Source organism: Mixophyes fleayi, chromosome 12 (assembly GCF_038048845.1).
Source record: "Mixophyes fleayi isolate aMixFle1 chromosome 12, aMixFle1.hap1, whole genome shotgun sequence".
Lineage (NCBI taxonomy): Eukaryota > Metazoa > Chordata > Amphibia > Anura > Limnodynastidae > Mixophyes > Mixophyes fleayi.
In genome coordinates this window covers 79,268,217-79,286,266 of record NC_134413.1, presented here as the reverse complement: position 1 = coordinate 79,286,266, position 18,050 = coordinate 79,268,217, and the positions used below count along the sequence as shown (strand labels likewise).

At 37.7% G+C, this 18,050-nt stretch overlaps 1 protein-coding gene across 3 annotated transcripts in view; it reads left to right on the top strand.

The window, feature by feature from the left end:
* The window catches only part of LOC142108161 (Fc receptor-like protein 3), a 131,838-nt gene that overhangs the window by 53,048 nt on the left and 60,740 nt on the right, over positions 1–18,050 (top strand). For 2 of the 3 annotated variants that reach the window (XM_075191772.1, XM_075191773.1), the window contains exons 6-12: positions 2,259–2,540; positions 4,582–4,836; positions 7,090–7,353; positions 10,873–11,136; positions 12,987–13,241; positions 14,879–15,160; positions 16,018–16,299. In XM_075191772.1, coding sequence (XP_075047873.1) covers positions 2,259–2,540; positions 4,582–4,836; positions 7,090–7,353; positions 10,873–11,136; positions 12,987–13,241; positions 14,879–15,160; positions 16,018–16,299 — 1,884 coding nt within the window. The remainder of the gene's footprint in view (positions 1–2,258; positions 2,541–4,581; positions 4,837–7,089; positions 7,354–10,872; positions 11,137–12,986; positions 13,242–14,878; positions 15,161–16,017; positions 16,300–18,050) is intronic. The other variant, XM_075191774.1, reaches the window with a different exon arrangement.

Genomic DNA, 18,050 nt, shown 5'->3' with positions numbered 1-18,050 from the left:
AGGTAAACCACATAGGAACACAGCAGTGGTTAGAGATGACTTTCTACCTAGAGTGTGGACGATTGTACAACAAGAGGAGCTGCAATCCCATCTCACACTGGCTCATGATGAGGAACATTTGTGTAATTTGTAGGTGTACACATATATATGTGCACAACTCACAACCATGAGCACCAGATAAAAATTTGAATCTGAAAATGTGCAAAATGAAATTGAATCTTTGTGGAAATTAGATTGGCTAAAATAGAAAATGAAAAACAAGTTGCAAAAGAAAGTAAGACAAACCCTAAAATGTTTTTTAAGTATATAAATGGCAAAAGGATTAACAAAGATAATATAGGAGCCCTAAGAACTGAGATGGGTGGATTGATTAATGATAAGGAAAAAGCGGAAGTATTAAACAGTTTCTTTCGTTCAGTTTTTACTAGAGAGGAAAAAGTGGTAGGAATAATACATAAAAATGGAAATGCAACCGTACCATTAATTAATACTTCAATGACTAAGGAAGAAGTCCAAAAGGTGACTAAATAAAAATACGATAAATAAAGCTCCGGGTCCAGATGGCATACACCCAAGGGTTCTTATGGAGCTAAACTCAGAAATAGCTAGACTGCTATTCTTAATTTTCATAGATTCAATCTCATCAGACTCAGTACCAAAAGATTGGCAAATAGCAGATGTGGTGCCGTTGTTTAAAAAGGGAATGAGATCACAACCAGGGAAATTTAGACCTGTAAGCCTGACATCAATAGTGGGGAAACTACTGGAAGGTATATTAAGGCATAGTATTCAGGATTACTTGGTGTGCAATAAGATTACTAGTGGGAATCAACATGGATTTGTGAGGGATAGGTCATGTCAAACTAATGTAATTAGTTTCTACGTGGAGGTTAGTGGGAACTTAGACCATGGTAGTACAGTAGATGTGGTCTACGTAGATTTTGCAAAGTCCTTTGATACAGTGCCACACAAGAGGTTGGTTTACAAAATAAGGGAACTGGGTCTAGGAAACAACTTTTGTACTTGGGTCAAAAACTGTTTGGAAAATAGGGAACAAAGAGTTGTGATAAGTGGAACATTTTCTAATTGGTCAAAAGTTTTAAGTGGTGTACCTCAAGGTTCCGTGCTAGGGCCACTCCTTTTTAATATATTTATTAATGACCTTAGTGGTGGTTTAGGAAGTAAACTTTCCATTTTTGCAGATGACATTAATCTTTGCAAGGTAATGAAATCAGAGCAAGATGTAGTTTCTCTACAGAGGGACTTAAATATACTTGAGGATTGGGCGGTCAAATGGAAGATGAAGTTTAACGTAGACAAATGTAAGGTTATGCATTTAGGGCTCAAAAACAAGCATGCAATCTATAATTTAAATGGAATACATTTATGGGAATCTATAAGGATTTGGTAGTGCTCATAGACAGTAGACTTAGCAATAGTGCTCAATGTCAAGCAGCAGCTGCAAGAGCCAATAAAGTATTGGCATGCATAAAAAGGAGCATAGATGCAAGGGAGGACAGTATAATTCTGCCACTGTATAAGGTAAGACCCCATCTTGAATACAGAGTACAGTTCTGGCACCACTCTATAAAAAAGGCATTTTGGAACTAGAAAAGGATCAGAGAAGCTGATCAAGCTGATAAATGGTATGGAGTCAATAAATTATAAGAAAATATTAGCCAGTTTAGGCATGTTTACTTTAGAAAAAGGGCGTCTAAGAGGGGATATGAATACTATGTACAAATACATTAAGGGTCAATGCAGAGAACTTTCATAGGAACTTTTTACCCCAAGGACACGCAGTCACCCCCTAAGGTTAAAGGAGAGTAAGTTCACAATCAGCAAAGGAAAGGATTCTTTACAGTAAGGGCAGTAAAGATATGGAATTTGCTGCCAAGGAAGGATGTGATTGCAGATTCAACTGATATGTTTAAGGAAGGCTTAGACAATTTTTTAGCGGAAAAGGGTATCCAAGGTTACGACTGTTAATTCAAATAAAGGATAATAGTTGATCTAGGGAGAAATAGGACTGCAATATTGGGTCAGGAGGGATTTTTCCCAATTGAAACAGTTTGCCGGTTGCTTCATCTGGATCAATTCCAAATATAAGTGAGGGATTACAGGAGATCCAAATAGGTTCAACTTGATGGACTGGTGTCTTTTTTCAACCTCATCAACTATGTTACTATGTATTTTTCTTCCTGTAAATGACCCTTATGTCACACCATACCCCAAATTTTTATTATCATCTCTTTCAGATCTTTTTGTTACTCCAGAACTAAAAAATAAGAAATATCCAGTAATGGAGGGTGATGACGTGACTTTGACCTGTGACACAAGACGTAACCCAGCCAGAGCTACCACAGAACTGCAATTTGCTTTCTACAGAAACGAGCAGATTGTGCAGGAATTAAGTGTATCTGATACATACACAATTCCATCAGCTCAGCTGGAGGATTCTGGGGATTATAGCTGTGAAGCGAGAACTACCACCGGCAGTGTGATCAAGAGGAGTTATAGGTTTTCTATTCAGATAACAGGTTAGTGTGGACTCTTGGAAGGTCTATTCAGAGTATTACACATATGTTCACAGTATCATGTGTACGTCATATTTCTCCAGTCTCTGACAATCACATATCCTGGGAAGTAGCTTGTTAGTGATTTTTCTGTGCCATGTGCAAAAATTTCTAAGTTGGAGCCCTGGAGGTTACATGATATTTTATCAGCATTTGAACATTCTACTTAATGTATCAGGATTGGTCATTAGTTGGATTCATTGACTCGGGTGATTGGCTCTATGTTAATAATAAATTCTATTTCAGATTTAGGATTAATGTATGTACCGTATTTCCCCATGTATAAGATGCACCTTTTCCCCCCAAATTTTGGGTCTAAAAAAGGGTGCATCTTATACACTGCCAGAGCTATTTACCTAAATGAAGAAGATGATCCCTGGTGTGAGGACAAGAGAGAGGAGTCCCCGCTGAACCGATCTGGGGAAATACGGTAATATGTTATTCTAAAACTTTGCTGATGATTTGGGGATATAAATTGAGGGGAGAAAAATATTTAATTCACAACATAGTCCAATAATTCACTGTTTCAGCCCTGACCTATTTATAGTCGTAAAATAATTTATATGTTACAGGAAAGTTTGTCTATAACTTATACATTTTATCTCCTTGTTCCTAGACAAGCAATTTGAATTGATATTCTTTCCTCTTGTAAAGTAAACTCCAGGGCATGAACGTAAGGAAACTAGTGCCACTTAGCCTGCAGCCATCACAATATATATATATATATATATATATATATATATATATATATACATATATATATATATATATATATATATATATATATATGTACAAGTTAACCCATGCATGATACTCATGCATTCTACTCAAATCAAGCTACTTAAGGTGTTAAAAAGGTTCTTGTCATGCATTTGGGCCATAGCCCAGGCCTCAACCACCAACCACTCCCCACTGTCACCCCCGGCAACAACCAACCACTCCCAACTGTCACTTCTCCTTCAAGAAATATATATATATTTTTTTAAAATCTTTATAAACACTTTTAACAATTAACAAATTAAATTAACAAATTAAAAACATCTTAGTATACCAAATTTCAGCCCTTTCTGATTTTTTTTTCCACACACACTAAGAATTTAGTAGGTCAGTGTATAACTCCGCCCAGCAGGTGGCGCTGCAGCTTGGTTTTATTTTTTCCACACACAGACAGACTAACACACGCCACTAGACATTTATATTATATATATATATATATATATATATATATATATATTGTGATGGCTGTGAATATTTTTCTCCGCTAAATTTACATCCCAGAATCATCAGCAAAATTTTAGAATAACATATTACATACATTAATCCTAAATCTGAAATAGAATTTATTATTAACATAGAGCCAATCACCCCAGTCAATGAATCCAACTAATGACCAATCCTGATACATTAAGTAGAATGTTCAAATGCTGATAAAATATCATGTAACCTCCAAAATGTTGCCAGGATTTGCTGTATACATAAAACGCTACTAAATAGTGAGTGCAAACTTCCATTTTGCCAATATAAGTCCTTTCCGAACCATTTTATTATAAATAGATAATTTCTCCAGCAGATTGCATCTAACAGCATTTGGGTTAGAAGCATCTGAAATTTTTAGCTCTATTGTTTGTACCAGCTACAGGTCTGGTGTAAGTGCTGACTGATAGTGATGACAGACAAGTGTACATGCCGGAACATGTGTCTGCAAGTAAGAGCACCTGTAAAAATGCATTGTATGTACATTAGGCATTACTAACATCCTGATATATGTATTTCTTGTAAAAAAAAATATACAAAAATATATTTTTAAATGTATTTTTTATAATGATTACAGTTAACAGGTGTATGGACACGCAATTTCTATCCGAATTCTAAAAACATAAATTGCGCTCACTTTGCATTCCTTGATGAATCAGACCCCCTGTGTCTATTTCACCCTTTTTTGCCATTTGAAATATTGTAACATACGTATCTAATTTTGTAATATCTTGTTTTGTTGGTGACAAAGTCAGACCTATGGTGACATTTACTCCTAACTGGGAAAACGTGTTTAAAGGGGATTCGGTGACTCTATCATGTAACGTGAAATCTACTGAACAAAACAATGACAACTACCGGTGGTATAAAGACGAAATAAGGATAGAAAAAAGAGTACAGACATTTAAAATTACATCTGCAGAAGAGAAAGACATTGGAGATTATAAGTGCTGGACCAGCACTTTTGGCTATAGTCTCCCTGACAGACTGTATGTTACTTCTAAACGTGAGTAATCTTACATTAATATGGTCAGAATTGTGTTTTTTAAAAATTATAATTAATAAGTAATGAGTATAAACTACTGTGAAACTATATATATTTTGCCTTTGGTGATTAGTAATGTCAGAGAGGGACGAGGATAACAATATATTTCAGAGTTATTCATCCAATGTGTTTCCTACCCTTTCCCTGAATCATACGCCACTAATTTATCCTGCTTACTGAAGAGAGATTACACCACCAAAATACACCCCCGGGAGAATGGTATAATCATGACTAGAGATGCTCACTGACCCCTGTGAAGTGGTTTTGGTTTAGGTTTTGGATCTGAATTAGCTTCGTGTTTTGGTTTTGTATTTTTTTTTAGAAAAAATTGCTCAAATATGCTAAAATCACATAATTTGGCTCTTTTTTTGGTCCTACATTATTAGTAACCTCAATAACACTAATTTCAAGTCATTTGCAGTCAATTTTGACCACCTCACAGGTCACATTTTTATTGTCATACACTAACGGACAAATACTGCAGCGACCTGGCTGGATGGTAAGCGACAGAGCAATGACACAAACACACGGCAGTTCCTAGCACATCTAGGAAACATTGGCGCACAGCAGTGGCGGAAAAGATAAATGGTGCAAGATGGAATTGTCCTTGGGTCCTCCCTCCCACCCACCGTTATGTTGGATCTTAAAAAGGAATCCAAAACTCGCGAGATCCGACAATGTAACAATGACGTTTTGCCTCGTTTTTGACTCCGAAGGCGCGCAGAAGTACAGAGCCGGCTCCGTACTCGGATCCCCTAAGTTCGGGTGTGTTCGGTTCTCGAGGAACTGAGCCTGAGCACCTCTAATTATGACCCCTTGCCACCAGGAAACATTATATTATTTCACAGAAATCAAAAGTTGCCTCACAACTTCTTGCTATAAAATGCTTCATCAACCGACATGTTGGGCAAGTTGGACATTAAGCAAGGTGGCAGTCATAATTCATGTAATGATTCAGCTATTCTAGAAGATCTGTTATCTATGTTCTGTGTATAACAGCATTCTGTTCCTTGAAGACATCATTTTAATTTAAAATAAAAATTTGCCGCCCATACAGGGCACTAAATCACTTCTAAGCCCCTCTCTAACATAGGCAGCTTGACCATTTATTACTTTTTTATTTACTGTCTGAACTCATGAACCACATAGTTTTTTGTATTACTGAGGTTCCCTCCTCAGTCAAAATCTTTAGTCACTCTCTCTCTCTCTTTAGGGACAGGTCACGCTCCTGTTCCACCTGGTCTGCTCTTAGACCTTCTTCCTCCTGCACGGCAAACAACAGCCTCACAGTTGAGCCTTCTACTATTCACTAAGCTCTCAGACCACCTTGCCTCTTGCAAGACACACAACGACCTCACACTGAGCTCCCCATTGAGCCTCTGTCTGGAGGTTTCCAGTCTCCTGGTTCTCTCAGCTTACTTGCCTCGTGCAGGACACACAGATTTCCTCAGAGATTTACACTGTGTTGCTTCTGGATGTAATCACACCTTTTCAATCCTGTGGGGGAGAATCTCAAACTCCAGGGCATGAACCGATGGAAGCTAGTGCCACCTAGCCTGCAACCATCACGCTATATATTATCTATATATTAATAGCATAAGTATGACTTTTATGAGTGACTTAGAACTATGATACCGTCGTCTGAGCAGCGCACATCAGTTACCGAATTAAAGTTCTTCGTCTGTAGATTTGCAGAAAAATATTGGTGTTGTAATTGGTTGCATCGTTTCCGAGTTATTTAGCAAAACGTCCACCTGCCAATGGATTATCATTGTCCTCTAAAAATGTGACAGTTGGCAATACACCTATGCATCTGTTGGTTGCTCTGGAAACTGTGAAAGTTTTTAAATGTATTTTTTTTGTGATTAAAGCTAACAGGTGTTAATGTATTTAATATTTTTTTTCTATGCTTTCTGATGGGACTTTATACTGCACCTAAGCATTGTGCGTGTCTTGCAGTCTGTTTGTCTGTCTGCATGCGGCAAGTGCCGTATAGTCAGAACGTGCTTATACCCAGATTGAAATGGAAACGTTTTTTGAGATCCACTTGTATTTGAATACGTGCGTACGTGCACGTCATTTCTAAAAATGTAAATTGCGTTCACTTTGCATTCCTTGGTGAATCGCCCCCTCTGTGTTTATTTTGCCCTTTTTTTTGGCATTTGAAATATTGCAACATAAGTACATCAATTTTTATAATGTATTGTTTTGCAGGTGACGCAGTGAGACCTATAGTGACATTTACTCCTAACTGGGAAAATGTATATGAAGGGGATTCGGTGACTCTGTCATGTAACGTGAGATCTACTGAACAATACAATGACAACTATTACTGGTATAGAAACAATGACTGGATAGATAAAAGAGAACAGACATTTACAATTATATCTGCAGAACTGAAAGACAGCGGGAACTATAAGTGCTGGGCCAGAACTTTTGGTGATAGTCTCAATGCCAGTCTGTATGTTAATTCTAAACGTGAGTAATCTTGCATTAATATGATCAGAATTGTGATTTTTTTTTTCTTAATAATCATCATCATCACCATTTATCTATATAGCATCACTGATCTCCTCAGAGCTGTACAGAGAACTCATTCACATCAGTCCCTGCCCCATTGGAACTTACAGTCTAAATTTCCTAATATACACAGACAGAGACAGACTAAGGTCAATTTTAATAGCAGCCATCTAACCTACTAGTATGGTTTTGGAGTGTGGGAGGAAACCGGAGCACCTGGAGGAAACTGACGCAAACACGTGGAGAACATATAAACTCCACACAGATAAGGCCATAGTCGGGAATTGAACTCAAGACTCCAGCGCTGTGAGGCAGAAGTGCTAACCACTTAGCCACCGTGCTGCCCATACATAAGAAAGGAGTATAAACTACTGTGGAACGCTGTATATCTTTGTCTTTGGTGATTAGTAACGTCAGAGAGTGACAAGGATAACATTTTATTTCACATTCGTTCACCATTTGTAGCAAAAAAATATTTTTTTATTAATTATTATTGCAGTACCTTGTTAGCCAGAAAAATCTATGTGACGTTAAATACTTTTGTGTCAGAAAAGACAAAAGTATTATAGGAGTGATACCTTTATTGGCTAACCAAAAAAAAGATTGTTTACTAGCTTTCAGAGCACAGAGGCCCTTCACCGGGCAAGTTTACAAATGAATGACTGAGGAAAAGGCACAACATTTAAGAGCTGTTACATCAAGAAATTTGTACGGGGGGGGGGACACATCATTAAGATCAGCTAAAGTATTAAAACAAAGGTTTTTGTTACGGATGGAAGAGTAAAAGTCCTAGGAGTTCAGAGATCTGGAGTTACTCTGCTGTGGGGTGTGAATGTGTGTCCATGTAGTGGGTTAGAAATCCAGGTGTTAGATTGAGCCCTTGAGTTAATGACTGGAATGTTCTTATCAGTTTGAATTCCCATATTTTTCTCTCCCTGTCATTTTTAAAAAGACCTTTTAGTATTAAGACTTTTAAATTTGTCATACTGTGTCCTGGTCCAGAGAAGTGTTTACCGACAGGGGTGTCCAGAGATTTCCTTATTGTGTGTCTGTGTAGATTCATTCTGACTTGCAGTTTCTTCTTGGTCTCTCCAATGTATATTCCCTCAGGGCACCTTGTAAACTGTATCATGTGCATCACATTGGAGGATGTACTTTATAGTCCCGTTGTGTGTTGGGTATGTGGACTGTGTTTGTTGGTAGGACATGGGTGCAGGTTTTGCATTGTTTGTTTTTGCAAGGGAAGGTGCCAGTCTCTGATGGTGATGGGAGGGCACTTCTAACGAGAAGATTTCTTAAGTTTGGAGGTTGTTTGTATGAAAGGAGAGGTAAATCTGGGAATATTTCTTTCAGTCTACTTTCTTTCTGAAATATGGGTTGAAGGTCAGCAGCAATTTCCCCCAAGATGTTCATGTGGGGATTGCAAGTGACCACTAGAGGCCCCCTTCGGTTAACCTCCTTCTGTTTGTGATCCAGGAGACTACTCCTTTGGATCCTTGTGGCTCTGTGGATCAGTTCTATAACTATTGGATGGTATCCTTGTTGTAGGAATGTATTCCTCAGTGATAGCAGGTGTTGTTTTCTGTCTTCACTGTCTGAACAAATCCAAATGTATCTCAGAGCTTGGCTGTAAATGATGGACTTCTTTATGTGTCCTGGGTGAAAGTTGTTCATCTCAGATATGCTGGGCGGCCTGTAGGTTTATGATAGACTGATGTTTGTATAGTATTGTTTTTATTGTATAGCGTCATGTCTAGGAAATGTATCTGAGATTGTGAGTAGTTAAGAGTGAGTCTAATGGTTGGGTGAAATTTGTTGTAGTTTTTATGGAAAGTCAGAGGCTCATCTTCAGAGCCCGTCCAGATTAGTAGCAAATCATTAATATAACAGAAGTATGCTTCAGGCTTCATTGTGCAAGTTGATAAGAATTCCTCCTCTAGTTTAGCCATGAAAAGATTAGTATACTGAGGTGACATCTTACTACCCATGGCACTTCCCATACACTGCAGGTATATGTCTTTCCCAGAAGAAAAGTAATCATGATTGAGTACAAACCTGATCAGCTTCAGGGTCGGCTCCGTGGCTAGACTGTTTTTTTGAAGGTAGTGTTGGCAAACGGCTATGCCATCCTTGTGGGGTATGTTAGAGTACAGAGGCTCCACATCCATAGTTGACAGTCTGGTAGTGGACCCAGGGCTGAAAGTATGCAGAGAATGTCTGTGGTATCTTGGATATAGCTGGGTGTTCATCTCACCAAGGGTTTTAGAACATTTTCTATCCAGACAGAAATATTTTCCGTTATGGACCCAATACCAGAAATGATTGGTCTCCCTGGATTGCGTATGGATTATGTATGTTAGGTAACATGTAGAAGGTACCCATTTTGGGATTGTCTGGTATAAGGTCCAGTAGAGAGGATGATCCAGGATTGAAACCATTTATGATCTTTATAAGTTCTTCTGTGTATTGTTTGGTGGGGTCTTCCATAATCAGAGTGAATTATTTTTTATTCGAGAGCTGTCTGTGTGCTTCCTGAATGTAATCTGATGTGTTCATAATTACTACAGCTCCTCCTTTATCTGCTGGTTTAATGATGATATTGTTTTTAGATTTTAATGATTTTATAGCATTCCTCTCCTCCACATTGAAATTGTGTATCACTTTGTGGTTTTTGTCCAAAATGTCAGATTTTACTTTTTTCTGAAACAGTCTATATAGTGATCCATAGTTTGGTTGTGTCCCGGCTGTGGGGTCCAGTTTGTCACGAACGCCCAGCCTGTCCCAGATACAGCAATCTGAACAGCTGGCTGTGAGTGTTGTCACCTTAGTCACTTAGCAATGAATACACCTTTTCTGCCACCACAAAGAATTTATTATGATGTCCTTATGTTCACCAGAACCACTTATTAATGTTTCACACTTAAATCACATACACCTGTAGCATGAACCTCCCTGGCCTTCATAAGTTCATAAAGAATCACGGAGAGTACGCTAGATTAAATATGTTTAATCTGAAAAATGTTTCCAAAGCTTATTTACAAAAAGGTAATAAACAGACATATAGTAGGTTGTACAAATGAGTTTCAGAAAATTAAATAGGAAATAAAACCAGAATCTCTACTTACAAGTTCAGGAATTGGCGTGTGAGGAGAACACATGGAGAAAAATGGTACATTTCAGTTGTGGTAGACCCTCCTCCTGGAACTTTAGTCTTTTTTTGACACAAAAGTATTTAACATCACATACAGTTGTTCACCCAATCTTTTTCCTAACACTCCTCTGAATAATACGTCACTAATTTATCCTATTTACTGAAGAGAGATTACACCACCAAAATACACCCCCGGGAGAATGGTAACAAGTATAATCACGACCCCCGATCCCACCCTCAGGAAAATGATTTCACAGAAATCAGACGTTCTCTCACACAACTTCTTGCTATAAAATGCTTCATCAACAGACATGTCTATTTTGCAGGTTCTACAGTCAGACCTGTTGTGACTTTTACTCCTAACTGGCGAAAGATATTTTCTTGGAAATCAATGACTATGGCGTGTGATGTGGGATCTACTACATATACAGCTTATCGATATTATTGGTACAAAAACAAGAATCAAATGCAATATGAAAAGAAACGGGATATACAAGTTAAAAAAACATCCTCGGAGAACAGCGGGGATTATCAGTGCTCCACGCAAACTAGGGATTTAAGTTATCCCATCAGATTGGAAGTTTCAGATGGTGAGTTTTTACATTCTTTATAACTAACAGATAAGGATAAATGAAAGGGGTTATCCCCTTTCGGCAATAGACCGATGTAGACTACCAGCTCTGTCCCAGAGGCAGGGATGGATGGTAATCCACACCTCATAAAATGGTTAAAAATATTCCTCTAATCCTGGCGCAAAATGTATTGTATAATACACGTCTAGACGCTAAATACTATTTTGCACAATTTATTTGGTGTAAATTAAAACCACATATGCATGACTTCAAATGTCTACTGCAAACCATAGAGGTATAACAAAAAGTCTGCATAACACTGGGTCAAACTAACCTCATAAAACATACAAATTATCTGCTTGGATAGTATTCTCAAAAACAGTGTTCTGCTTAGCACGCACCAATTTCAACAATTCAGAGGTCTAACCATGCCATGACAAACATATCCCACTTGTGTCTCCACAAAAAAGCACCCAGCAATGGTCTGCTGGACTCTATTTAACCTGCCAACTATTTGGCAAATGGGGAGAGGGACTTCCTCTGGCACTAAGCCTCCCGTCCATTAACCAAGGGCAGGAGACACTGGTAGATGCTCCCCAGAGTGTAGGATGGACTCTCCTCCTTCACTACAAGCTCACAACACAATAGGTTCTTGGCTTCAACTAACTGGTGCCGGTCCTGGGGGTAGAAGTCCTTTATATGCTACATAGCTGGGCACATGAAATAACAGGGTGTTCTCCCAAAGCAGAAGAACCCTTAATTATATTTATCTTTAGAAGATCAATCAGCTTTTCCTCTGCAATTTTAAAAAGGTATTTCACCTTCTTTACTTCATTCTTAAAATATCACTCTTTGAGAGGGTCCCATCCATAGAATCAGCATCAATTGTTCAATTCATCAGAAGCTCACTACTTCTAATAGGCAGTGACCTCTGTTGGCCAGTCTCTCACATGTGGCTAAAAATTATAGCTAGCACCTGAATGGATAGCCATAACACCCATCAAGTAAAGCATACTATCACTTCTCTGGTTTTGTATCAAAATATCGCCTTATTGTCTTAGCAGCTGTCTGTCAATCCTATTTAAGGCTTTTTTTTTGGGTGTGGCCCAAAAGCCAGCCCTTGCTAGATGTAAGCCCCTATACCTTGGAGGTGAGTGCATCTGATTTTAACTGCATTTAAATGGTGTTTGAAGCATCTAGGTCAGTGTAGGACACATTGCATACAATGAGATACCTTTGACGCTGGGATGCAGGCTTAAATGCTTTAATTAAATCATGAACCAATACCTTTTCATTTTGCTAGATACACACAGATATGTAGTGTTAAGGATAAATGCTGACAACAACTGTCTTTTGTTTTGTATACTATATAAAAATTCCTAGGTATTTGTTTTAGAATGCTGACATTTTGGCATGTATATTAATGTATAGGTGACATTGTAATTATATGTATTGTATATATATGTATGCCAATTATTACACAGTACTGTAATAGGATATATGAAACTGTGGCATTGGAGAGAGGATGATCGCAAGGAGAGTGTCTGTAGGAGTTGTGTAGGAGATACAACATACACACATGGTAATGACAATGCAACGTGTGCAGTGCTGCCTCACTGCCTCTGTGCGGCAAAACCCTCTGCTGTGGGAAAGGTCATCCCTTTTTGTCCATGTTTTTTTTGCAATTTATGGCTGAATGAGCCCTCACTGTGACTTGGTCAAATATGTTTCTTTACAAGTAACAACCTGACGTGTTTGCTTCTGTTTCTTACAGAATTAATATCTGGTTTAGGCTGAATTTCTTACTGAGATACAAAATTACGTTTTGTGGTGTAATATAAGATGTGTGTTATTATTTATATTTTCAGCCTCTGTCATATTGGAAGCGCCCCCCTATGTATTTGAAGGTGACCCACTGACTCTGAGATGTCACAATCGGTATAATGATGAAGACAAAAAGATATTTATCCAAACAGATAATAAATCTATGCAGTCCGAAAATAATATTTTAGACATTCCGAATGTAGACACAACAATGACTGGGATATACCAATGTGTAAAGAAAGCAGACAGTAGATATCTTGATCAAACAATAAAGGATGAGACATTTATCTTTGTCCAAGGTAAGTATGGTAACTTTAGTAATAATAGATTTACAGTCCAAGTATGTAATGTGAGCTCGGGTACTGCGCCGTACTCATGCTTTGAGTCCATGCAGTGATATGGGGTCACCTAGGTACAAGTCTTCAAATTCGAAGTCTGGTACGAAAATATAAAGATTAGTTAGGGAAGTGCTGTTTGCCCTCAAATTACCTTTGAAAGGCCTTGTATCATGGAACAGTAGATTTATTTGCATAACATACACAGTGTATATATATATATCTACTATATAAATGCCTAGTGGCGTGTGTGAAAAATAAATAAAAAGCTGCAGCGCCACCTGCTGGGCAGAGTTATACACTGACCTATATATTTCTTGAAGGAGAAGTGACAGTTGGGAGTGGTTGGTGGTTGCCGGGGGTGACAGTGGGGAGTTTTTAACACCTTAAGTAGCTTGATGAAGGATGTGGCGATGAAGATGAAGGATGAGGTGATGGAGAAAAATGATGAGGTGGTGACATGTGGACAAAACCACGTTAAAAAAGGGTGTTTGCGTCAGGAAGTAACGCTCTTCCCCTGAGGAGGCCTGGGCTATGGCCCAAATGCATGACAAGAACCTTTTTAACACCTTAAGTAGCTTGATTTGACTAGAATGCATGAGTATCATGCACAGGTTAACATATATATATATATATATATATATATATATATATATATATCCAGTCCAATAACGATTGGATTGCCTTTGTGTTTTAAGTTCCACCTCTGGACTTCAAGACTTATGGAAATAAAAGTTAAGACACAGTGTAATATCCTCATTGGTCATGACACTTGCCTCAATGTGTGCTGCTCCGCCTACTTTGCAGACAAGGTGCATGGGTTTGCAGGGGAAAATGGCGTAGTTTGCAGTAGCCAAAGGGAGATGTCGGTCACTCCCCCATGCAGCAGACTGCCACAGATAGACAGAATCCTGTCACAAAACACAGATCTGTGACATTTGTTTATCTGATTAAATTACAGAACATTCTGTATATAATTAAAAGAAATATAAGTATTTTCCACTCATGTACTTAATGGAATAATACACATCCTACTTATAATAAAATATAAAGATTTTGTAAGGCACAAAATTCCATGTTGTATTTGAATACTCTTATGTCTGCAGAAGATGGTGCATTACCCATTATATTCTCTATGGAAAGCTGCCAACGGTCCATCAGAAATGTCTTTTTCTCAAGAACGACATTTATTTTCAAATCACAGAAGTAGAGAAATGGATCATGTTGACATGTAAATTAATTTCTGATAGTCATGTCAGTTATATAATAGTTTTCTGGGTTTTTCTTAGCTCAGAAAAATATGGAGGACAATAAAAATGATGTTTTTATTCCATTTTACCCAATTTTTTGCCAATTAAAAATTTATCATGAAATCCTCCAGTATAAGCTTGAAATAAGCAGGTAAACAACATAGGAACACAGCAGTGGATAGTGATGACTTTGTACCTAGAGTGTGGACGATTGTACAACAAGAGGGGTCACAAAGGTGCTGCAATTCTATCTCACACTAGGTGCTTGATATAGACATTTATGTATCTGCAGGTGTACATATATATTTGTGCACAACTCACAGCCAATAAAAATAATATGATCTCTTTCAGATATTTTTGCTACTCCAGAAATAATATATAATCAATATCCAGTAACAGAGGGTGATTACTTATCTATGACATGTAAGACAAGACGTAACCCAGTCAGAGCTACCACAGAACTGGAATTTGCTTTCTACAGAGATGGGCGGAATGTGCAGGAATTCAGTTCATCTCAAACATACAGAGTTCCGTCAGCTCAGCTGGAGGATTCTGAGAATTTTACCTGTGAAGTGAGAACTTCCTCCGACAAAGTAAGGAAGAGGAGTAATGTATTGTCTATTCAGATAAAAGGTGAGTGTGGAATACTGGGCAGTCTGCTCTGTTCTATTCATTGCATTACACGTATGGTCACAGTATCATGATGAAAGATATTTTTCTACATCCTGTGCAAAAATCTGTATTTTTTTCACGCCCTCGTGTGTTTTAGTTTTGGTTTTGGTTTTGTATTTTTAAGAAAATATCCTAAAATATGCTAAAATCACAGAATTTTGCTCCTACTTTCTTATTAACCTCAATAAGACTAATTGCAAGTCATTTGCAGTCAATTTTGACCACCTCACAGGTCACAATATTATTTTCATACACTTTCGGGCAAAAACTGCAGCGACCTGGCTGGATGGTAAGCGACAGAGCAATGACACAAACACACGGCAGTTCCTAGCACATCTAGGACACATTGGCACACAGCAATCGCAATACCCCCGTTATGATGGATTTTAAAAAGGAATCCAAACCTCGCGCGATCTGAGATCCGACGACGTAAAGTTGACATTTTGCCTCTTTTTCAATTCCGAGGTCGCACGACATTACCCTTAAGTTCGGGTGTGTTTGGTTTTCAAGAAACTGAGTCCGTCCATCTCTAGTGTCAGGATTGGTTGTTAGGTGGATGAATTTAATGGGATGATGGGCTCCATTATAATATTTAATTCCATTTTAGATTAATGATGTGTGTATGTAATGTGGATGTAAAATTAGGATAGAAAAATATTTAATTCACAACATATTCCAATTATTCACTTTTTCAGCACCCACCTATTTATAGTTGTAAAATAATTTATATGTTACAGGAAAGTTTGTCTGCAGCTCATACATTTTATCTCCTTGCTCCTAGACAAGCAATTTGTAATTTGTATAATTTCCTCTTGTAGAGCTGTTCTCATCTCCAGAAATAAAAATTTACAACAGTCCAATAAAAGAAGGTGATGACATGACCCTGACATGTGACACAAACCCCCCTCAACTAAGTCATACCCCAAACCTTGAATCTGCTTTCTACAGAGATGGGCGGAATGTTCAGGACTTCAGTGTATCTGATACATACAGAGTTCCGTCAGCACAGCTGGAGGATTCTGGGAATTATACCTGTGATGTGAGAACTCCCACCGGCAGTGTGAGGAAGATGAGTAATGTGTTATATATACAGATAGAAGGTGAGTGTGGAATACAAAAATCATATGTTTGTAAACCTCCCAACATAGCAGAGAGAAAATTGCGACACAGTTTTTTTCATACCCCCATTCACCAAGCCCACAAATCAGGAAGCCCCCACTTTGGATGCAGAAAATACGGACTCTCCCACCATAACTAGGGTTATTGAATGTTAATATGTTTAGTTTATAATTACTGTATTTTTATGACAAATATTTTGTTCTGCACCAAGCATTGTGACACATTTTGTATTGTTTTTGCATTGTGCACATGTTGTATGAAAGTGGAGGTGTGGTAAAGGTAACTCACAATTTAACAAAATACAAAGACATAAAGTGAGTGATAGCTCTTAATATTTCTTTGTATTTTATTATCGTTGAAAAGTGTTTAAAAATAGGGATCTGTGTTCCACATCTATCATATGTCACACGGCACACACAGACAGACACATAGGGGTATATCAACTAAACTGAGGGTTTGAAAAAGTGAAGATGTTGCCTATAGCAACCAAACAGATTCTAGCTGTCATTTTGTAGAATGTACTAAAATGATAAATAGAATCCGATTGGTTGCTATAGGCAACATCTCCACTTTTTCAAACCCGCAGTTTAGTAAGTATACTCCTTAGAACAGGAACTAAGAATGACATCCAGTATACAGAGATCTGTCTCTATCACTAAAGTAATTATCCTGATGCTGAGAATGAGTATTGAAGAAATAATAAATAGTAATAAATAGTAGAACTCCTGATTTGTTTATTCTGCTGAAGGGAAGTTCCTAAATAAAGTGTTATCAGAGCATTATATTCTACTACTTGCTATGTAGCCTATAACTTCCAAGAATTGATGTAATTGTTAATTGTGTTTATGTTTTTAATTTTTATTTTATTATTGAGTACATCTATCACTAACTAACTTTTGATCTATGTAAAATATTTAATCTAAATAATTCACCTAAATATAAGTGAACGATAATAATACTTGTTAATGGGCATATAACAACACATTCAATAGCGTCAGATTAATAAACAGTACAAATGAAATGAATAATCCTTTTAAATTATTCTATTTAAATCTACAGTTTTGTTTAGGCCATTTGGAGACAGACATTCTAATTAATGAATCCTTCATTATAGCTAAATATACAAATGATATCAGCATCTGGAGTAGTTCCGTAAAAATAAATAAGTACGGTGCCACGGATGTTCGTGGTGGATAGAGAGCCACAGATAAACAGTCAGTAATTACAATTCTGTAATTCACAGATAGTGTATATCAACGTTCAGACTAATTCATCGATATATATATAGGAGCAAGCATCATGTAGATTCACATCTAGACGCTCTGATATTCTTATATTATGCAGCGCCTATGTCGGCATCGATATAACCTATATTTGCTGTTGTTAGCTGTGTAATAGAGGGAAAAATAGAACTATTCCCCACGGCTATAATCATGCACCTGCTGTTTATCCAATGATAAAAAATATGGACCTCGATGTTAATATATACAGCTCTAGGAATATCCATGTGTCCGTATTATCCCATAATAAGCAAAAGCAGACTTATCTGTACACAGGCGAAAGAGTTGGAATCGTGGAGCCGGCGTATTCCGCGGCTCTCAGCTGTGGACGAGGCCGTCCTTGTGTGCAGCTCTTGATAGGACCGAAATAGTTAGAATCGTGGAGCCGACGTGATCCGCGGCTCTCAGCTGTAAGTGAGACCGTCCTTGTGTGCAGCTATGATTACTATGTA